The following is a 23,672-nucleotide window of genomic DNA, read 5'->3' on the forward strand; positions in this document are numbered from 1 at the left end:
AAGAAGGCACTTCAGGCCGCAATCAATGAATCTAAACGCGGAGTCAGGAATGACATTGTGCCACCTCGCCGGCGCGCTGTCGTAGCGATGCGCGGCCACCCGAAGTTTGTTCAATAAAGCACGACGATTCTTCAAGCGACAATGTGTCTGTGCTCATAAACTCCGAATGGATAGCAAATGGGTCGGTGTGTCGTACGTGTCTCCAGTGCGTTCTTGCGGTGCAGTGAGAATGCGTATATTTCGTATCACCAGACGCCTAGCTCGCAACACCGTCTGAGAGCTCCAGGAAGTCCAAGCAGAGAAAAGCAAGTAGAAGGCAGCGATAAAGGTGACTTTCTTTTAAAAACACGCAAGAACTGGGCCGCGGGCGGCACCTGCGGTTGATGAGAACAGTTCAGTCGGTTGGCCTTATGCACTCTAAAAACAGTTGCACCCTTTGGGGTGTATATTTGCCACACAACAGTAATCGTCATCTGTTTTGTCCGCATTTCCTTTTTTTAACGCCGCGAGCCCGGTACTTTCCAGTAACGAACGGCATGAGCAGCATTACATAGCATTCCCACTAGGAAAGTAACGAGCGCAGCGTTTTCAAGAAAGGAAATGCGGGCAAGACGGATGACGATTATTGTTGTGTGGCAGATATACACTCTAAAGGGTGTAAAGTTTTCTTAGAGTGTAAGGCATATTTATTTTCATAAAAGCCGCTAAAAGCAGCCGATTCGACCTGGCGGCCCAATTTGCGAAATTCATTATGAACTTCTTTTAACATGACTTCGGCAACGGTAATACAATGAAACATTGCGATTGTTTAGTATTGTTGCGGTGCGCGCGCGTCCGAGCAGCCCGGTTGCGCGCAGCGCGGCGTGGTTTCGCGAGAAAGGTGAACAAGAGAGGAGAACTGGCCCGATAGGCGGAGCAACGCCGTGAGCAACGCCGCCAACTTCCGGCTTCACTTGGCTTCACAAAGAGTGACGTCATGGCATCTCCTGAGTTTCCTTCCTCCATGTTTCCTCTGGTGATAACCCGACATCTTTAGGGCTAGCGCTAACAATATACACTACGGTTGACCCTAAACGAGAGCACGGACTGCGGACATCATGGTGCAAACGGCTGCACTTATCGTTTCGCCGCCTCCGACGTGTTGTTTTTTGTGGCGGCGTGCTAACGACGCGGTGGCGTTTCGCTGCTTTTAAGTTGCACAGATAAATCCGCTACATTGAGCACGCCAAATGCGTAAGCTGGCGATGTCTTCTACGAAGCTGCGTTTGCTCTCGTTATGCCTCTGGCTTTCTCTCTTCCCGGCATCGTCCCTTCAATCACCTTCGTGCCGAGGTACAGTGCGGAGGCGATCTTCATTTCCGCCTTATTTCGTCTTCTGTTCCTCAATCGAAGGTGCTTTGTTTTGACGCAAGCTTCCAAGCGTGAGTTACAGTTGCTGTCAATATGGCATTCCTTTTACGAGAACTTACCACCGAAAAGCATTACGAAAAGAAACTAGGCCTGACGGTCATCAAGTGCACGCTATTGGATGACCGCACACAGTTATGATGGTGTAGATGAGGACAACACCCAGCAAAAAGAAAGAAAAAAATGTCGTTGTCATCGTAGTATAGTCGTCGTCGTCATTGTTGTTACCCGCCGTAGTCGCTCAGTGGCTATGGTGTTGGGCTGCTGAGCATTTCGATGGGGGCAAAATAGGGGCGAAAACACCCGTGTGCTTCTAGATTTAGGTGCACATTAAAGAACCCCAGGTGGTCGAAATTTTCGGATTCCCCCACTACGGCGTGCCTCATAATCAGAAAGTGGTTTTGGCACGTAAAACCCCACAATTTAATTAATCATTGTTGTTGTCTGCTTAAAGCCAAGCCTATAGAGCTGAAAATCTGCAAGCTGTTATTAAATATGGCTTCTTCTTTGTAGTTGTTTTCTCTTCCGAGCAGCGTATTTGCAATTTCGGGATATTGGAAAGAGCTTGTGGTTTGCTTAATTTATTAATAAGAAGTAGTCCTTTTCTTCTTTTTTCTATACCTTGAAATAGTGACCTGGCTGCAACGTCAGGAACACCTCTAATTTTTTCTTCTTTCCAGCATTGAGGCGCCTCGTTGCTGCTGCGCAGCTTACGAGGAGGAATTCCCGCAGTTGGCAGCTCAAAGCCCGGCATTTGACGGCGCGGCAGGACGAGGCTTCGCTAGCATCGCTTGCATTCGGCAAAAAAACAGGCGGACGCCGCCGCGCATTTCACTGTGTTGCCAGACTCTAGGAATGTGTTTTTGGATAAGAAAAGAAAACACTAAATAGGCTTTTTATTGTATTACTTGCGGCTAAGGACTAAACAACTTCGAAAAAAGTGTCACAGTGGCGCTAGCGAACGATTTCCGCGCACTTCATTCAGCTGCAAGCGTTTTAGCGGGCTGGCTTTGCGTCGTCTGACTACGTTGAGCGGAGGCACCGCGTAGCGCATGGCGTTGCAGAAGGTTTCGTGGTTTTCCAACTGTGGCTTTAGTTTGCGTAAAAGCACATAGTGGTTGTTCGCGTTTACTTCAGTGTCAGTTCCTGTTTTAAAGCCTCCTCCAACAACAAGTGTTTACTAATGCAGCCGGATAGAATTATCGGTATTTGGCGTGACATGGGCCTCTCAGCGGCTCTCGTTCTCGATGCCCTGGGCATTCCGTGCGCCGGCCCACACCGATGCAAACAGCCAGAACACAAGGCGTGGCCAGCTTCCGACTGCGATCTGTCGTCGCTCTTTTCCCTCAAGGCACTCGACCAGAAGGGACTTGTGGTCGTAGCACAGCAGGGGCGGTTTCTCGCCGAAGAAGCACAAAACGCAACTTTGCGAGCACGCGCACCGACAGCGAAAAACAAAGAGAACAGCTTCGGGCGTCACGAACGAGGAACCGTTTCGGCCCCTACGCTCGAACCAATATGGGCGTCACCACGCACACAAAAAACACAATAAGAAAAGCAATGCAATGCACACACCATTTTGTGCCATTGAACCTTCATTCGGGTTGGTAAGAAAACTGCACCGTAATTCTAATTATTATCTGTTTCGTGAGCACCTCACTTAAGTTTGTAGACGAAAAATAAGTTTACACATATTTGTTCTCTTAAACATTCAATATCCGGCTATAATATCAACGGTGTCCCTTTGACGCACAGAGAGCCCGAAATTGCGCGGTCAAATTAGCCCTAACGCCCGCATTCCGTCACTTCTGCGCGGTCAGACACTGTGGTCTGCCAGGTCGGACAAGGCGGCGTGACCCAAAGCTAGAGAAACTGTAGGCTAAATGTAGCCAAGCACATAAAAGATCAAAACGAATTTGTAGTCAACATAGCCATTTTAATCTGTATATACGTTTTCACATTCGACTGCGGTAATACCTTTTTGCACCACCCATCGTAAGAAAAAGTCCTTTACGCTGTGATGATCGACCCTTGACATTCACAACAGCGACATGATGCTTGAACACATAACACTTTTTTTTATTGGCCCCGGAAACTCAAGTTCCAACGAATCGCTGCTGAGGGAGAACCTATCGAAATGAATATCGAATGTAAGCACGAACAAAAAATGTACAGGACACTTATAGCGACTGACAACTGGCCAGAATGTTTTGTAAGACGTTGATGGAAATGATAATGATTTCTAATGATAGAACCAGGCACGCTGTTCGCAATTGAAGTAAGGATTATAATTTTAAATTGGCGAAGAAAATCTCAAAGGCCAGTAAGTGGCGATGCTTGGCAATGAAATATTGGTACTTCGCATGTAGTCTAAGAGATTACTGTAAGTCGGCTGTTATTAGGTACAACATGATTATTGCTTAAAATTGCAGTTGCTATAATATTAGACACTTCCGCTTTCTTTTATGCTTCGGAAATCAAAAGCACACGCATGGCTACGCCGACACGCTGAACTGCGCGTCAGGTGTAAAATCGTGGTTCCGTTTTCAATCCAATTGGTTTCGCTTTCACTGTTTAAGTCTTTCCGCACCGGGCCAATCGGACATAGTTATCCCGCTAACGATAGTCTGAAACGCCGCTTTCGAGACCTTCCGCTCCGTCATCGGACACACTGTGCTTACGTGAACGAGGAGAACCACATTTTCGTTTTCTAAGCAGTTCGATTTTTTCACGCCAGGCGGTAATTTTGGAATGCGCCCGGAAGTTCCGCGATCGTCAAAGTAGAAAGCAAAGATGGCCGCCTCCCGGGAGCGGTGCGTGCGCTTCGAAAGATCGCGGATGTCGTGATTCCCGTGGATCTGCGGTTGATTTTAATTGATGGATCGAGCAGCAGCGAGTCTCAGGATGCTGCGTATTCGTCGGAGAGCGACGACGATGCAAACCAGTCCGGAACATGTGCGGCCGCAGCCCGGCACGCCCTGCTGTAGTGCTTGCAGTTAAATTTTTGTAGTGGCATACCTGCTGAATGAAAAATTTTGAGTTTTTCGAAGATAGTGCCCATTAGACGGTAAAACATATTGTATGTCTCATCATTTTTACTACATATTTTTCTTAGTAGACACAAGCGTGTCTTTAAAACTTTGTTCAATTTTATCCCACAATCCTGATTCTGGCAATTTGTCTTTTTTATGACTTGCATCTCGTTAATAAAACGTTTATGCGTGAAAAGTGTATTCATTCTGCTTTTTCTTTATGTAGTACGTAAAATATTTAGTGCAGCATTTCCTTCAGAAACAAAAAATCTGGCGTAACCTACAAAATACACCTATTTTCCCCATGGTAGGGAAAGAGTTAATTACCAAAGCAGTTGGACAGGAAGAAAAGAAAATACGTAGCTATTACCGCAGAAATGCTTGACACTTCCGAAAACATGAATCGCAGGAACGTTGAAGTGCTAGACAAAATATTTTGTCACAGTTACGGCCGCACTTTTCGTCTGCTCCCACTAATGCCTGCGTATAATCACTACCGCGCTCACCTGCCACTGCTTTCAGCAAGCTTTCAGAGAACGACTACATCGATCATCACTGCAGATAAAGAATTCTGATAAAAAATGCTCCATCGCGTGTTTCGTGTTACCACTTCTTGATTGGCCACTCTGACCGGTAATCTTTCCATTGCATTAAAATATAGGTACCATGAAAATTGCTTCTGCAGTCCGTTTAATCTTCACCTTTAAGAGCGGAACGCGATAGCATTCAAATATCCCTGACTGCTTCCCACGCTTCCCGGCAACTGTAGCTTATGTAACCATAATGTTTACCTGCAAACGCTGGAGGCGACTGATATGCACGAAGGCGAACTTTCTGGTTCTTTTTTTTTCATCCCACCCTCACGGCAGGCGCCGCCGTTACCGCGGAGGCGAGTGCCATCAGGATGGTGTTGCAAGGGACCGAGCGGGGTGCGCCGCTCCTACTTAGCAGTAACCGTTTGTCTTCCTTTTTGCCTGTGTCCCCGTACCGCTTCGCACTGCACCACAAAGTCTCATGGAAAAGCAATTAGCCCAAACCATCACCCTCCTAATAAGATGGCAAACGGCAGCTCGTGAAAAGGTTTGTGTTAATAAACATATGTTTTCTGGTATATCCAAATTATGATTCCACGCTAACATGTATGCAGGTACAGTGTAAATCGTACTTTACGAATTTTCTGGCGCGTTTTACTTTGAGAAATTAAATTATTTCAGTCACGCATAAGCGCCAGCCGAAGGGCCTACATGGTTCGGGATCATTTTTCTCACACATACAATGGCGCCGACGCCGGATTTTCTGTGACACGGAGTCCCTAACGTTATCGCTTTAAAGTTCATCTCGCACGCAAAGGAAAATGGCAATAAAGCTTACCGTGACAAACGCGGAGTAGGTCCAAAGCTGTGCCCAGCGCCATACTTCAACCAGACGCCTTCGCCATGGACAAACTGGAGCGTGTCATCTAACCGTGTTTCCCTTCTCTCATGCTGTCGCCACATTCGCCCGACACCATTGCCCTCCATTTCTGAGCATAGCCGTGTTAGTACAGTGTACTGTGAAATACCCTCCACTCCCAGGCTCATCCCGATGCCCGGTGATCGAGTGTCGGGATAAGACGAAGATGAGACGACGTTGCTGGCGTGAATGTTAGCATGGTGAAGGGCGGTGTAAATTTAAGTGCGTCAAGGACAAAAGCCATCGGCTCAGACAGCGATGCACCGAGGGGGGGGGGGGGGGACGGCATTTCGCGCGCACACGCACAGCCACGCTGCCGGCTCAGCCAGTTAAAACATAGCCTTCCAGATTTGTTTCTACTCGATGAGAGTCACTTCCGGAGAGAGGATTAAGGCGCCACTTATAGCCCAAACAAAGCCAAGTCACACATTTTCAGAAGATTTTCAGATTTTCAGAAATATAGCCACGTAGCCAACTCGCCCAATTCGACGCCAAACATTTTTTTCTGTTGCCCAATTCGGCTATATGTAGCCAACCCTGGCAACACTGGCCCCGACGGACGCTCCGATGGAAAAGCAAAAATAGACAAAAGCCAACCAGCCGCCGGAAGTCGGAGGGAGACTGACAGTCGCGACGCCTGGTGAGCGCGCGAGGCGCTCCCGTCACTTCCGACGGCGATTTTCTCCGGGCGGCGTTTTTCCGATCGGACCGGGTAGCCGGCATATTTCCGATTGCTAGTTGGTACAGCGGGGCGTGGCGTCTTTTACGGCGCTCGACGTTTCTGCGCAGGCGCGAGTAAGAGCGTGCGCGAGAAAATCTGGGGGCCTTTGCCCCTTCAATATGTGCGTCTGCCTAGCCACAACGGAGAAGGTTTCTTAACGCGTGCTGTATGCGTTTGTCCCTAAGCGTGCCGGCAGAAGTCGCGGGGGGCGGTAGTCTTGAAATTAGCATCCGAAGTCGGAGGCCGGACGTAATCATATTTATTCAATCGCGTTTTTTTACTGATTAAAACAACGTGTCATTATTTCGCATTATTGGCGGCCCCTCCAGGACGTCAAAACGGCAACGAGGACATCAAAGCTGGAAGCCGGGGATTGGTCCGTGGGTTGGGGCTCGCCGAGGCCTGCCCGTGCCAGGGGAGCATACGATCGGCTGTCCGCGATAGCGGACAGCCAATTTTTTATGCGAACACCCCGTGGCACGCTTCGGCCTCCACGGCCCGAACCAACAAGCCGCCCTACTTCCAGCTTAGATCCCCCCACTACCGCTTGGCTGCCCTGGAGAGCCTGCGCCGCCTGCTTTAACATACCCTCAGGTGATCTCCTGAGGCCTCCGTTTGCCGGTTACATGTGCCCTCTTGGAGCAGTGCTTGTAAAAAAGTCAATCTATCGTAGCGACTAAAAAAGTGACCCCGACTTATACACCACTAGTCAGAACCTTGCCCCTTCAGACACAGCGATCACCAAATTGGGCGTCCATGCCCAATGGCTCACCACGCGGGCAGACAACGGCGGAGCAACTCGACCGCACTCCGCAATGCCGGCATGTCTAGGGGACGAACGCGTACAACACGCGCTAAGAAAACTCCTCCGTTGTGCCTAGGTACACTCCCATATTCAAGGAGAAAAGGCCCCCAGAATTTCTCTTTCGCACCCACTCTTACTCGCGCCTGCGCAGAAACGTCGAGCGCCCTGAGAAACGCCACGACCCGCTGTAGCTACTAGCAATTGTAAAAACGCGACCGGGTAGCCGGCGGAAGTCAAATTTTTGGACGCCGAGGGCCGAGCGTTCGCCGCTGGGCGCATTTCGTCGCCTGGACGCCGGTATTCCGCTCCACGCATCCCGGGCTTAAGAACTGCTTGTTCCGACGTGATAGTTTCTTGTGGGCCGGTGTAATGAAAGTGAGCATAAACATGATGTTTACTTTAAGCACAATGTGCGCGTCTACAGGCGTGACGGCAGACTCTCGTTTTACAGCTGCGACATGTCAAAGTGCAGGCTTGAATGGAGAGATCGCGCGTTTCGAATAGAGGGTTGGAATACACGAACGAGTTCGAACTCATAAAGAGTGACAGGGTTCCCTAAATAATCACGAGCATTTCACCAGACTAACCTCTGACCGGCATCTTACATTGAGATGAAATGCTCTTGCCAGTCCTTGACATAAATATACGTGCTCATTTCAAAGTTGAAACTCTTAAACTTGTGTAATGGGTCCGATTTCATCTGAGAGGTCGCATTCCAGAGTTCTGTACAACGGCCACAGTAATGGCGTGTCACTCAACGGCGCTGCGCTCGATTTGCAAAATAATCGCATGCTGCCTTTTGTTCTCTTAAGACGGGAAGCCCGGGATAACGGCTACAGATACATTTCGTGCCGACAGTCAAATGTATGGCGGCATTCGCGACTGCACTTTGGCAGGCGTTGTACTCGTGAGCATAGGCGTGTTGTGACTGCGGTGGTCCTCTAGCTGGAAGTGCGTGAGAGACGACTATTGTTGCCTTCGCTCTTGTGAGCATGTGCGCTACCCTTGGCTACAGGGTGGCGCACACAGTGTGGCTACAGATTCGCCTTTGTTGAAAGATCTGCATACCCGCAGCTCATTCATGCGCGTGCCTATACAGTCGCCGTGCCCATATTCGAGAGTTCTGCGTAAAGGAGGCCAACTCGTTCTTCCGCCTCAGAGGTTTCTAGCGCCAGCGGTTAGGCGGAAGCGGTACAGTGTAAACGTGCATCAGCAACTCTTCCATGCTATACCGGTGGCGTCGTACACAAGCTGTGTACCGCACCTTACAAACAGCTGGTCGTAAGAACTGCAGAGGCTTGTCCGCGCTCGCAGCCTCGACCTGTGGCTCTGTGAATCTCGCGATACAAATGTTTTCATGCATGCAAGGTGCCCACTGTACGCATGAACAGTGCGCAGTGAGAAAACAAAAACAGATATCGTAAGAAATTCAAACTGACAACAAGGTCAATTGATGCACATTTCTTCTTTAATGAGAATCCCTTTTTCGCATGTTATAAATTACATCGACCGTATTTACACTTTAAACAATACAGAAAGAAAAGCACGCACGCACCTAAAACAAATAGTGTGTCGTATATGTACAGATTCAACACAAGTTCTTACGAAGCGCTTCACTCGGCAGGACATTTCTTTTTCGCTCGTATTTCCGATGCATGTGTCAGGCACGGAAATCGAACCCATCTGGGCAAAGTCGCAGCGAAAGTTCATCAAGACCTTTCGAAGAGCACTGGGAGCACTAACGCGCACTCTTGTATTTGAAAGGGTGCAAAGTAATGACGCGCAAATACTGTGTCCATCAACTTCATTTCCAGAATTGGTGCAGAACGGAGACGTTCCACTAAGGAACGCTTACATTCTTTCTTCTTATTAATAAATCTTGACAGCAGCTGCCGAAGGACACTACGTGTCCGCCAAGTGACGTAAAACCGGGTATTCTTAAAAGATGCAGTGCTCTTAGGATGCACACTGAGCAGCTCCAAGTCAATCGCTGCAAACGGGCGCGCCACGCTTGCGGCTGTGAAAAAACAGTGACACGCCATGGAACTGCGCGTCACAGCCAATGCCGTCTTTCTTGTGATCTAGCGCCCTCTACTACTGCGAAATCAGGTCCTGCTTAGTCGTTGACAACCTTCAGCCCACGCAAAGTCAACGCGAACACTCAATGCAGTTGAGAAAAACACTCATGACGCTGGCTTATCAAAACTGGTGGCAAGGGATGGGTGGGCTATGTTGCCTGAAACGCCAAACTGCGTCAATTCCCAAGTCGCAGACTCATACCTTACCATCTTCTCTCGCTCCTTTTCAATTTCGTTTCGCATGAGTATTTTCATTTTAACGTTAAAGCTCCACGCTGCACAAAGCGCTCACGTTGCTCGACCACACTGTGGGTCGATCGAGGCGCATTGTGCCCGATGGTGAGAAAGTATCGAGTCAGCCTCTGAAAATTAAAAAAGAAAGAAAGAAAGGCTTCTTTGGTTTCAGAGGCAACGGTTAGCCTTTCCTTCAAGTGCTGTTGATGAGTGTGGGTGCCTTTAGCAGACAGAACGCAATCATGGCGTGAACAAAGGCTCGAGCAAGTGGTGCGCAAGAAGAAAAATAGAAGAGGTGTTGAAGAAGCGAGAATGAAGAAGGAGTACAAAGGAAACAAAACTCAAAGAACACGATTCTGTACACAGGGCTTTCGAACGAACATGAATGTACGATGGACGCCACACGCACGCACACATGGGTGAAGACACACACACACGTCGAGATGTCAGCGTGTCCGAACGCGCTCAGTCCTGGCACGTCGCGGCCACCTTCGGTCGGCGCTCGCAGGTCCGGCGAATCTGCCGGCGAAAGGCCCCGTCGGTCGCTCACAAGTGCACCGCAGCCCGCCTTTCTCGTCGCCATGCGCCCCATTCGACGGCGCGTGCGACGGCATATGCCGCAGAAAACCGGGCGGCTCTTAACACGACCCGGTTTTAAAAAAAACGAGCTTGTTCACCAAGAAGGGACCTACGTTCATGAATTTCTGTGCGGTTATTTGTCAAGTGCAACGTCGACGCAGGGTCCGGAGCGCGACGCATACGAAGCTGTCCTCCATTACGAAAATACATGAAGAAAATAATTAAACAGCGAGTAACAGGCTGAATGTCCTCCCTCATGTATTATGCCTTCGCTTGTTTCCTTTCTTCTAATTTAGATGTGCCGATGTGTGAAATGAATCAGTGAGAGTAAAATAAACGAAATCAGAGGCACAACAGCATACAGATTCTTATATACGTTGATCCTTGCTATAGGAGCGACGAGAAGCCAGCCCAAGGCGGCCGTTAAGCACGTTTGCATGCCTTCGAGCGCATATGCACGTTGCGTGCAGTGCAAGATTACAACCAGAAATGAGCGAGACCGCCAAGGAACAGTCCGTGCCGCGCTAATTTTTGCAACTGGATCAACGCCAAGCCTCCCGCAGCAGATGCCCAAGCAGAGGCGGCTTTCAGTTGACCAAGGTTGCTGCGACCAAAATTTAAGGAAAAGCCTGATTTCCTCAGCGCGAAGTGCAGTATGGCGAAGAGTGCTTCGTTTACCTGCCGAACATGAAGAGTTTGAATACAGCCTACCATGAAGACAGCGAGCCCGAGAACTCGCCTAAGAGCACACCTAAATGGGCACGCGGGATGCGCAGGCCGACGCCTTTATGCGTCTGCAGCTGCGACAAAGCGCGGTCGCACCGACACGCACACGGGGTGCCCAGCGGTAGAGGCCGACGTTAATTACGCGAAGCTCAGGAACTACGCGAATGACGCCCGCTTCAGTCATAATGCCATATCGAAGCACAGGACCCGTACTGAGCTTGTCAAGCCAAGACCGCGCTGCACCTCTTGCTTCATCGTTCTTGGCCCCCTTTTTTTTTCTTCTGCGTTCACTGATTAAGTCTTTCATGCGTGCGTGGCGGCTATGGTCGAAATGCGGCGCTTTAGCCCGGGCAACCAGCTCTTCTCGGTCAAAAGGCGCCAACGGGCCAGTGTCGTTTTGTTTTCGCTCGCCATACATGCCATTCACCGAGAAGGAAATCCGCGCGAGCCTCATTGCACAACGCTCCGCCGAGAGGCCGTGGTTCCTGTATGTCGGTGAAGCCCGGCGCCGTCGCGGACAGCGAAGCGCGCGCACCGTCTGAAGGGCGCTCACACTGGCGGCGGCCCCAGCGTCCACAACGCGGCGACCGGCCCGGCGTACGGTCCGCACGGGGAGCACAGTCCGCGCGGCACGTGCTCTGGCATGGCGGGCTGTCACGACAGCGGCTGCGTCGAGTCGGAGCTCGAGTCGTCCATCTGGATGTCGGGCGAGAGCGCGGCCGGCGGCCTCGGCGATGCGGGCGCCTTGCAGTCCGAGCCTCCGTGGGACGTCGAGTGCTCCTCCTCCTGCTTCTGGCGCTTGTGCTTGGTCCGCCGGTTCTGGAACCACACCTTCACCTGCAAGACAAGATGCGGTCATCACTCGCCAGCAAAACAATGCATGTTTGGGCGTGTGTGTATGGGTGGATATTGGGTGGCTGCGCGTATGCCTGGTGACACAAAACTGCGACAAAGCCAACACCGAGAAGCGTTCCGTCTGGCAGCAAAACTGTTGATATTTGTTCGTGTCCTTTCCCGTCGAAGAAGCGGCGAGACAAACCCGCGCGCCACCACAGCCGGCAATCGCACGCAGCGCGTCTAAACATCTCCCACCGGTCATTGAGCGCTCCGTGTCGCCCGTGCTCACGACGCACTGGGTTGGTGGCACGTGACAATCCTTCGCCACCGGCACCAAGAAGGCCCACTCAGAAAATAACCTTCATGGCAACTACGAACGCTTGATCTTAACGCCGAATAATGTGCGACATGCACAAATAAGAATACTTTTCAAAAGAGGGCTCGTGTTGACTTCTCACGTGCTCTGATTTTCATTATTGTTTTATGGTCATTCATAGGCCGGGGAAAGGGGCACACCGGAAGAAACAGGGAGCATATCAGACGCACACTCATCCACTACAACAAATTGTTTTCTGCTATGCAAGTATGCTTCAACCCATTTCACTAAGTAGCAGGGAATGCCGGTTAATTTCAGCTTATGTATTAGTTTCGCATGCGAAAGTTTCGTATGGAACTCTACAAGCCAGCTATACAACGAATGCCGTCTTAAACGCTGCAGAATTGCAACAGCTTTCTCGAGCACGGTGTGAGCGCCGCTGAAAAGATATCGAGCGCTGCCGTCATCCATAAAGTTTGCGCACCCAAAGGCTGCGACGGAGAATACGTCTGGGCGCGACACCCACTTACTTGACGTGTAGGACCACTTGTCTAATTATGTTAACCCTGTCGCCAAAGGAAATTCCAGGGGCCTGCTGTGTCTTCGCAGTGACCCATTGTGCTGACGCCGGCGAGTGCCAGTTTCGCACATTGCACGGACGTGTGCAGTCACTGAGGCGCTTCTGTGAATGCCTTTCTTCGTGGAGCCGCACGCGTGCTTTGCCACATTGCGAAGAGCATACGTATTGCAGTCTCACGAGCAGTACATTTGCCACGTTACTTGCGCCTCTGGCATTCTTTTCCTACATGATGGAGCACACTTGAGCATTACTTCATCGACGCTGCGCGCTGCGTGCGCACGGGTTGTAATAGTTCTTGCAGCTGAATAAAACTACGTATGCCGCAAGGCGGATACGTTTGTCATGCGTGCGCCACTCGCGCTTCTTATTCCGAACTCTCTAATCCTGTTAGTCTGCGCTGTTTTCGATTTCTTGTTTATGTTGGCGTCATTATTTCTCCTTTTTTCTTATGATGTATTATTAGCAACCTGCACTTTTTATTTTTTTCCTACTCCTGTAAGAACCTGTAGAGGCTTACAGTAGTAACAAATTTTTAAACATAAAGAGGCGCACACTAGCATAACAACGTCTAATCCAGTGGGCCGAATATACGCCAGAGATATACAAAGAAAGAAAGATACGCGTTGAAACATTAATCAGTGTGCTCATATAGTCACCCCTCCGGGCATTAACATATCTGAGCCGTTGCAGAAGGCGGCTGGAGCGCTAATGCGCTTCTTCAGTCATCCGGACTCCACGACCGTTTTTCGCGCGCTGGTGAACTGCTCCTGTGCGTATATGGGCGCACTGACTCCATGCTCAGCCTTCTTTCGTCGGGTCCCCTTCACCATGCCAGCCAACCGGGCTCGTCAACCTCAGTGCTTTCTTTTCGTTATCTCTCTTTCCCTTTCTCTGTAGAAGCAGTAGTCAACGTAAAAGCGCAAGGAGAAACTGAGACAGGCGAACAGCAAGGAGGTTAACTAGAAGGGAGTGCAGTTTGCTATTCAGGCCTGTAAGCGAAGAGAGGGGCAAAGAAGAGAGCCTGTTCAGGAACGTGGACCGCGCACGCCCATCAGACCAGCTCGCAGGACCAGCGCAAAGCGTGGCACACTGCACTCTTGCCTGATCCGCAACAGCCGTAGGGCAGATGCAAAGCGGTCAGCGTGATCGTGTAATCACGGTCCCAGCAAAGCCTGTGAACGGGAGGCTCACAGAGGAACTAACGGTGCGACTGGGACCGCGAGCGAGGGCAAACTCTGGTAAGTGGACGAAGGTGCTTGTAAGACGTTGGCTCACTCACCGTTCCAATTGGATTCATTCTGCGAAGCCTAAGAAGAAGGCGACGAGAAATAATCATGAGCATTAGAAGACTCTGGTTAATACAGAGATACGCCCCGAACCTTACCGGAGCGAGAGGCGAACGGAATACAGGCCGGGGATTCCCCCAGCGACGACAACGAGTGGTCTGACGCACTGGCTAATCGTTGGCTGGATGCTGTTGGAGTTGGCGTCTGGCACCACATGTTGAAAGGAATTTCAACCGACATCTCTCACCCTGCATTGTCGAAATGAGGCGTGACTTCCTAATTCATCATGACCATTTCGAGTGTCTGCCTGTCTGCCGGAAGCCCCGCAGTGTACAGGCCTTTTGTCTCTCTCTCTCTCTCTGTGTGTGTGTGTGTGTGTGTGTGTGTGTGTGTGTGTGTGTGTGTGTGTGTGTGTGTGTGTGTGTGTGTGTGTGTGTGTGTGTGTGTGTGTGTGTGTGTGTGTGTGTGTGTGTGAGTTTACAGAGGCCCTTTCCTCGAATTGGACCTAGAGGAGAACTTCCACGAACCCGCAACGCGCAGAAGAGACGGACAGGCGTCTATAATTCCAGGAGGTGTGACGACCTCCTCCTTTCAGCAGGCTCGGTATAACCAGAGGAGGAGGGGTCCTCTTTCTGTGCCGGTCACGTGACGTCGACGGAAGCAAGATCCCGCCCACGATTGTCGCGAGCCTATTTAAGGGGCTCCGAAATTTACTTTTGATCACTTCATGCTCTTCTCATTTTCTTTCGTCTACCTTTGAATAAACCCTGCAAGTTTCGCACTAGAAATAGTCTCGCCCTTGCATGGTCGCCATGGTCTACCGGATGCCTGCAGCCCGCCGACAACGCCACGCTACTCAATGAGTAACGTCGGTCGAGCTTCGATAGGCAGGCGCCGCTACTTCTCGGCAGCAGTACGATACGCTACCCTGGAGTACGCAACAATGCATAACGCCAGACTGATATCGCCAGAGCAAAATTTAACGACGTCCAGTTCAACATTCACCCAGCAAATGCACTGCGATAAGGCGAGGGGCAGACGAAACTGCTTCCCCTTATTATTATTATTATTATTATTATTATTATTATTATTATTATTATTATTATTATTATTTGTTTTGAACACATATACACAGTTAACAGGAAAGGGAAAGCGAAGAGCAGGCTGGTTTCAGAATTATACAGTAAATGCATAGGCGATTTCGCAAAACCATTGGACTGCAAAGCGCGGCAGGCACAACTCCTTGAACAGTCATAGGAAATCCTACAAAGATCAGCAATGAAGCAAAAACAAAAGGTAGCCACGTCTCGCGCTTTCTGCGACAACATAAAGAGCAATGAATAACAATTCTCGGCGCGAAGGTGACAGCGCATTGCCTTCTTTTTTTTTTGTCCCATTACGAAGGCTCCTGGACGCTGGCGCCTTGCTGTTCTAGGAAAATGCACAAAACAAAAAGAGACTGCACAAGCGAATTCTCCAGGGCGATTGAGACAGGCGAGTTAAGATGCAGTGCCTTTCTTTGACATTGTGAAAGGACTATGTGTGTTCAGTCGAGCAATAAGTAAATATTGCCAGAAAAAAAAGAACAAAAAAATAAGAAAGCACAACGTGTTCCTAGAAAACACTACTAGTGAGTGCGTCCCATGTAAGGAAATGTTTATGAGACACTGAGCACGGTAATGTCCCATTAAAAGAGATTAAAAGTTAAATCGGACGAGAAATATTCGCCGCAAGGAAACGTCCTCGCTCTATAGCCAGCTAGGGGCATCGTAAAATAGTGCAGGGCCAGCTACGTTCTCTTCCAGCCAGACCACGCCCTACGCACATATTATACCTGGCTGCATTATTGCGGCGCGTTTTGCTAATGTTCGCACAATGTGCTATGCGGTCGCGCTTATGTATGTCTATTATTTACAAAGATACGCTTATTCGAAACCAGCCTTTGGATTCGTCAGGCCGCGCCGGGGCAGCGACGTACGTGGTGGGAACGTGTACAGAAGGCGCAGTGGGCATTGATGTTCTGGCAGAGCGAGTGTGACTCTGGCTTCCCTCACGGCCACGAGCTCGGATTCTTATTCCGCGGGCGCCGCGGAATTCATTCGATTGCTTTTTTTTTTTTTAATATTCCGCGAATTGAGTCTTCCTCCCCCAAATAAGATTGAAGATTACGAACCGTAATTTGAGTCACTGCCTCAGCCGCATCAACTTCTCATGCCGGTAGGGCAACATGGCGGAGCACGAGAAGGAGATGATGACGATGACGAAAACATTTATTGATCCCTCCTTAAAGGGAAGGGGCCAACGGGATAGAGGGGTGGGGGACTACTTGAAGTGTGCCTCCTCCATCCTCTCAGCCCACTCCAGGATGGTCTCCTGAAGGTCGGGCCTCGAGCTGCGCAAGGCAGCCTCCCAGTGCTCCTCACTAATAATAATTGCTTGAGGAAAGGGGGAAGCGTGTGCTTGGGGCACCCCCCCATGATGTGGTTTAAGTCTGCTTTGGGAGAGACGCACAATTTGCAAGAGAGAGAAACGTAAATGGAGGGATGAATGTGGTGGAGAAGGCAAGGGGAGGGAAAGGTGCGAGTGCAGCTGTCGCCACAGAACTTGACAGGATCACTGGTACCAATCGTGTGTGTCTCGTTCTGCGTCTTTTTTTTGCGCTACAGCTCACAGCGGTCAACATATGCCAACTCGCCCAGTTTTCTGTGCTCACGCCTCTAGCGTTATTTTCGGACAAGGCAAGACAGGACAATACGGCATAGGTACGGAAAGGGACGCTTGCGTCAAGGTCCCCATGGGAATGTATATGAGGCATGCATGCAAGCTACTAATGAATCACAAAGGCGGAAAAATGGAGTACCAGTCCGTACACTTTCACACCCTTTCAGAACACTACTGGGTCCGCATCAGCAACAGGCAGCGGCTCAGCTCGCCCGCGTGCCTGGCAGCGCGAAGTGGCGCTGCCGCTGGGAGGGAGACGGGGAGAGAAACCGAGACGCCGCGTCCCGACTTGTCGCGCGCGGGCCGCGAGCAGCCCGCGCGCAACGTGTCCGGAAAAACGATTGACTCGTTCGTAGCCGACGCCCGGCGTGGGCGGCGCGCAGCTGTAACGGGCCGAATCCATTTCGCTCTCGCAACGGTTACGTACACGGCCGCCACGGAGTAACGAGAGTTCTTTAGCCAAGATACTTTCCGGGATGTGCGCTCAGTAGACCGCGCTCAGTAGTGACTCGGGTCAAAGAGGGGTCGCAGTGCAGGAAGAAACGCGAACCAAGAGAGACGCACAAGGCGCGCTCGTCTGCCACATTCCAGCCCTTTGTTGGATGTGCGGCGGGGGGAGCACAAACGCATGTTGGCACGGTGCAAGCCTCGAGTTCTTGCCGCACGCACATCTGCTCTACGCCGTTGCAAGAAGAGATGCCACGTGAAAAAGGCGGTGTGCGGTGGCCATTTACCATTACACAGCAAATGAGCAGTGCCTCTTTTATCTGGCTCGCACATTCTTTGCAAACAGCGCTGCAAGCGTTCGCAGAGCGACGGCGCTTTCGTGGGCACAAACAAAGCATTCGCATAAGAGCCGCAATACGCGTGGGCATTGGAAAATGGCGTCGGAGTTGCACAACGCGATGCGACACATGCCAAGTAACGTGAGGCGCACGTTCTCCCCATGATACGCTGCCGGAATGGCCGCCTAAAGAACAAAGAAATTAAACCGCCTAAGGATTACAAAAATCATGAGCCACTCCACTCTGAGAAGGTGCATGACCAGCGAAGCTGTTTAGCATACGACACAGAGGTGACACGAAATTCTGAACACAGGGGCGGGCTCATTTAGCGGGACTTTTATGCACATTCGCGTGGACGACGGGAGCTCCGCCCCGACGAGCCGGAGGAAACTAGACACGCGTGACGTTTCGACGGGACCGCCACCACAGAAGAGCGGATGGAGGTACGCAGGCGCTTGGAACGCCGACAAAGAGAGGGCGCTGCGAACGTAGATATGGCGGGTGTAGTATCTGTTCTTATCCGCTTAATATATGCCACAGGTTGTATTTGGACCCAAGTTATCAAACTGATTTTTGCAAGTTGGCGGAGTGCTTGAAGCATGCTTCAACTCCGCCGCGGGTCGGCCCGGTATTGCATTACACTCTAAGAAGAAAAGCAGTAAATGGGGTATTGAGGTTACTCCTTTAGGGGAGGAACTGATCTCACAACGATTCCTCCCCTTAGGGGGTAAGTGCGAGGGGATGAACTGTTACTCCCCATGCGGTTACTCCTTTGAGGACTAACAGTTGTCCTTTTCCGGTGCTCCTCAAGGGAGTAACGGTCATTCCTTCCGATGTTCCGCAAAAGTGGAGTTAATGAAATTGGGCAGTTATACAGTGATAAAAAAATTAGTGAGCTGGAAAAAAAAGAAAAAAAGGCGCCCGAAAGTGGGATTCGCACTCACGTCCTCGCGTTCACAAGTGAGGTGTTCTAACCACTTCATCACGGCAGGTTGGTTGACAGGACAGGATATGGAGAGAAGGTTAAGCATCGGAAGGCAGGTGCGGCAATATAAGAGCGACTCGGCATTTTGTGTGTATGCTATGCGGGGATAGACTAACGTTGAGTGTACTTGCAGCCATCATAAGCGACTGCGAAAAGAAATCTGCCCGCGCATTCTTAGGGTGATTTAAACTGAGGCCCTACGCGATGCATGCGTGCAGCGAGCTCAAACGGGGCACTGAAGACGACAGAGAAGGCCAATTTCTCTGGCGCTTAGCGTGTCCTGTTTGAGCTACACATCGCTTCAGTTAAGTTCCTAACCTTCTTGGAACGGAAGGAACTTAGGTACTATTGGCGAAGAAAATCTAGCCGTTTATTAATGACTTGCGCGTTTAATGACTATCGCTCACTTATGGTATGCGCACGAAGGGCATGGCTGTTCACATTCAAGCTTTAAATTTCACGCAACTTCCTCGAGGCAAATTGCTGCTTTTGCATGTAGTTCAATAGACAGTGCACGAAACTCAAACTATTCACGATTTGTAGACAATACCGTTTTCGCCGCATCGCTCCACGACACCGACGAAAAGAGCGGAGTGCATCGGGAGTAACCGTTGCCGTTCGTCCTCCCGTTGCTCTCTTTCCGACCAGTACTTACTCTCCGAAGTTTGCACACGGCACGCACATTCATGCAGTTGGTGCCTTGAGGGGCGAAAACGCCCTTTTTAGGACTAACTGCCCAGTTACTCCCGTTTTCCCCGGAATTTTTGTTAGAGCGTATCTTCGGGATCAGCCCACGGATTTTGGTCTACGGACATCAATCCGTTGGAAACTAGCCATATATAGCTTCGCTGTAAAATGTCGGCTGCTCGATGCAAGGCAGCTTCGAGAGATAGGCAACATACGAGGTCCGCACAGCTCGAGCTGGCAAAGAAGATGGGCTGAAAATCTACAGGCTATGAATTAAAGCACCACACGCCATTTTCGTCGCTTTCGCGCTCTATCTCTCTCTGTATGTATTTATCACGCTCTCATTTTTTGCACTTGGCTCTCTTCTAATGGGGCCAATAAGGAACCTCTTGGCATAGGCGATGTACCCAAAGGCTAGAACTATAGATGACTCGTTCTCGCGATCAAAAAAGAAAGAAAACACCCGGTCCGAGCTCATGCAGCTTCAATGGTAAACGTCACACCGGTGCGTCACCCACGACTCGCGCCATCGCTGAAAAGAGAAAATGAACGCATCATTCGAGAGCGCCACCGATACAACGTCCTCATAAATACTTCCGAGGAAATGGCCGTCCGCCACCGGCACTCCGGTAACGCGCTGATGAAGTACACATGACCAACGAGCGTCGAACACCCGCTGCCATTCCAGTGACCAGGAAAGTGCGTCTCCAAGCCGCAACGCGGTCTATATCAAACTGTGCGCTCATGTCGCTGACCACGCCGAGGTGCAGGCAGTCATCGCGGGAACGAACCTGATCGACGCGTGCGCGACAGTTCGCAGTATCACGCGACTATTCATAGTTACCCGCCCGCCCAGCACCTCAGCTGTCAGCGCACAATGAGCACAGCGGTCGCCGGTGCCAGCTTCGCCGTGAGGCGCACGGCGAAATGATGCAATCTTCCCCACGGCAGCGCTCTTGGTTTATTGGCGGAAGTCACCTGACTGCCCCTAACACCGTCCGGAAGTCGCACAAACGCATAATTCGCCAAGTTCTCGCAAGCTTTTGGGACGTCCACACGCCGTGTGCCACGGGCGATGCGCACGCACGCACATAAGCGCTATATATACTTGGCCGCGCAGTGCTGCCGCATTCCCGTTGCCTCGGAGCTCGGGAACAGGACAGTCTGTCTTCACGTGTGCTTATGTTCGATTCGCCTGCACCACTGCGAACCAGTTCACGGCGGTTCACGAGAAGTTCAGAAACTCGGCAGCTCGATTCCGGAGGTGCAGGCCCAGCGAAACACTCGAAACGAATGCAAAGGTGCAGACGCGGTGTAGGCGTTATGCTATGTCAGACTAACGTGCACGGAATGCGTAAGTTTGAGAGGTCCTGAACTGCAGGTATGGTCGGTTTCTGGGGCGTAAATACACACCACAGTTTCGTAGATACATCAGACGTGCGTAAGCGGGGTTTTAACGGTGCTCGCGCCCACGTGCTGCGTTGTCTGCTGCGCCGCTGCTTCGCACATGTATGCCTGCACAAAGTCGGCACCGACAGTGGAGCGGGTGCAGCAAAATCATGAACCAGCCTTGCACCTTTTGAAACGAACGTCGTGGTTCTGCGGGCGCCATTGCTGCACCGCTGAATAAACGAATGGCAGGGTGCAGCACCTCGCGAACTGGTTCAAGTGGTGCAGGCGAATCGAACGTACCCGTTGTGTTTGAGGTGATATGCTGCACTTCTCTATGTTCGCCCGCCTACGATGGAGAAAGAAAACAAATTTGCGACTACAAGACGCTCAAAAAAAAAAAAAAAGAAACGTTCGCATCCCGTCGGTATGTACGGAGACTTAGTGACAGCGCCTGATCCAGTTAATGAACAAACACGTTTCTTTGCGGAGTTCATGATAGAGCAACTCCCTGCGCCTGGCTTTGTATTGATTGCTGTTCATTCGAAACTATGTAATTTCGTTACAAAGTTAACCAGCCGACACAAGGAGGCGCGGCCGTGTGCTACGATGTTACTGCCCAGCTCGGCCCCGTAACAGCGTGTAATCAAAGTCGCGTCGCATTGGATTGCGCCTCTCCACGTGTGAGCGTCATTAACTCGACCCGAGCGGACAGAGTCGGAAGTTCAGCTGCTCGACCTGACCGCTTGTGCATACATCTTGGCCGTCGTTTTGGGTGAGTCGATCAAACCAGCTGTTGCAGGCGGTTCGACAGAAGTCGCCTCGACGGTCGCTCGGCCTGACCCACTATAGCTTTCACACGAACTCGACGAGCGGATTCCGAGCCGACAAGCCAACTGGACGCGACTTCGTCGGGTTCCCGTAAATGCCTGTCTCCATTATCGTAAAACAACGATGCGGTCTGAGCCTCGAACACGCGAAAGCCGTTTGCATTCCGTGCTGCGAAAGCGGCGACAGATGCCGCGAAAGCGCTACCGAGCTGGAAGCTGCGTGCATGGAGGCGGACTCGCGAACAATGTTGCCTCCAATGCATCAAGCATGTGGGGACCTTGAGGAAGGCGTTGCACGCACGCTGCGTACCTCTAGCTTTTTCTTCGCCGCCGGCCGGCAGACGGTGAAAATAATGAAGCCAGGGGAATCAGGCTCAGGCGGCGAACAGGCGCAGAGGCCGCCACAAGCACCCCCTGGCGTCGTGCCCCTTTCGCGGCTCCCCCTCACCCGCCAGGCGAAGCGCTATCCGACGCCGCACCTTGTTGTCGCGTGGTAATGGAGTCATTAGCGTATCAGCGCCCCTGAGACAACTTGCCACTCTGTCCGCGTGTGTTCTCTTTCTTTGTTGCGGCTTCGCCCAAAGTGCGCACCGGTGTCGAGATCAACGGGTCCTTCGCCATCGACAGCAGCATTTACTCGTGACGTGTCACTTCTAAAGAAGGCAAAAAAAAAAAAAAAACTCTCGCTATTTGTGTATTATTTAAACGAGAACATATGTGCGGCAACAAATGAGTCGTACTGTCAACTGCACGGTACAGCTAATGCACGTACAGCGCTACAAAGAGGCCAGAAAGCGTCCCTGTAGCACTGCATTAGTTATGTCATTTACCAGCCGCTAGCCCAAAAATTATATTGTCAACACCAGTTTTGTTGGTTATTTTGCACATGATTGATCACAGCACATAACCTAAAGAGAGGGCAAGCAAATAGCTGGAGACGACACACACTCCTTGTGTCCTTTTGCTTTCTCTTTTTGTAGTTCTGTTCCATGTGACGAGCCAGAGTGATTAACTGATGGCGTTCCGTTCGCCGAAGCCGTGGGAACGCACTAAGGCACGGCCTCCAAGCGCGTTCAGTGGCGTCGGGTGTGAAACAGGTGACGCAGATGGCATACGACGTGCGACGCGCCCGAGAGGTGGCTGGCGAGAGAGCGTGCTGAAAAGTTGTATGCGTAGTTGGCACCGTTGCGAATCAATGGAATCCCTGCGCAAGACTGGACACCTGGCAGAAGGACCTTTCAACGAGTCCTCGCGGCGCTCGGTTTCGCCTGCCGACTGGTGGCGTGCAATATCACGCACACTCTTGGTCAAAAAACTTGAACCCACTGTGAACGGCCGGGGAGCGGCTGCGCACCGCTGCTCGCTTGCGCCGAGGATAAAGAGGGTGAGGGAAGCATGTCTCTTGCTTTCAAGCATCCTTTGATAACAGCGCTCGCGAAAAACTGGTGCAGTGGTAGTCCTGCCAGCTGCGAGGTCGTCTTGCGACCGCCGTGGGACGGCGCTTCGTGCGAGTAAATGCGCTTGCCTGGGAAAAACTGTCCTAATCATCGAAATTACCTATTACAATTTTATACTACACATTAAAAGGCGAGAGCCTTCGCATTGTGCTTTTAGATAAACTTTTTGAATGTGTTTCTGAGTGCGATGAAAACAAAAGATAATATATAAACTGGCATCTATCACTGCTGTCTAGCGTTGTTCCGGGTTTTATTGTAATATGCGGGCAATTCAATCATTGTTCGTTTAGAAAAGACCAGAAGCAGTAATTGCAACTAGAAAAACTCTCTTCGGAAAGGGCCTGTAACCACCGTTGCAATATTTCAAATACGTTGACCGCACTTCTCTATTAAGGAACGATCACACGAGGGCGCTTGGCGTTGAAGTTCTTTAAATAAACCCACAGTGAGATTATGAAAAATTTGCGGGACTGCAAGACGTTTGCCCTGCCTGAGTAGCCGACTGAGTTAGACCCTTTCATTCGGCATTTCGGAAACTGCCCACTACCTCGCCTTTTTTGATATCTTCCTGCATACTGCCTCATTGTCGTTAGGGCCCACTTTCATGCACACGTGAGGCCAGTGTAAGTTCATCCCGTTTGCATTAGGCATCACGCGTTTGAATCACGTAAAGCAGACCCGGGCCACGAGATTATAGGATTCTCGTATAGTGAAGGCGCCACACCGGCGGTGCTGTCACGGGCTCACTGGAAAAAGTATTTTGGA

At 50.8% G+C, this 23,672-nt stretch overlaps 1 protein-coding gene and 1 pseudogene across 1 annotated transcript in view; one reads left to right on the top strand and one right to left on the bottom strand.

Moving 5' to 3' along the window:
• Positions 1–11,540: 11,540 nt before the first annotated feature.
• Positions 11,541–23,672, bottom strand: part of LOC142566800 (uncharacterized) — a 122,974-nt gene continuing 110,842 nt past the window's right edge. The window contains exon 4 of the mRNA XM_075677681.1: positions 11,541–11,871. Coding sequence (XP_075533796.1) covers positions 11,689–11,871 — 183 coding nt within the window. The 3' untranslated portion in view covers positions 11,541–11,688. The remainder of the gene's footprint in view (positions 11,872–23,672) is intronic.
• Positions 18,048–18,223, top strand: LOC142566922 (U2 spliceosomal RNA; annotated as a pseudogene).

This window comes from Dermacentor variabilis, unplaced genomic scaffold (assembly GCF_050947875.1).
Source record: "Dermacentor variabilis isolate Ectoservices unplaced genomic scaffold, ASM5094787v1 scaffold_13, whole genome shotgun sequence".
NCBI classification, from domain to species: Eukaryota; Metazoa; Arthropoda; class Arachnida; order Ixodida; family Ixodidae; genus Dermacentor; species Dermacentor variabilis.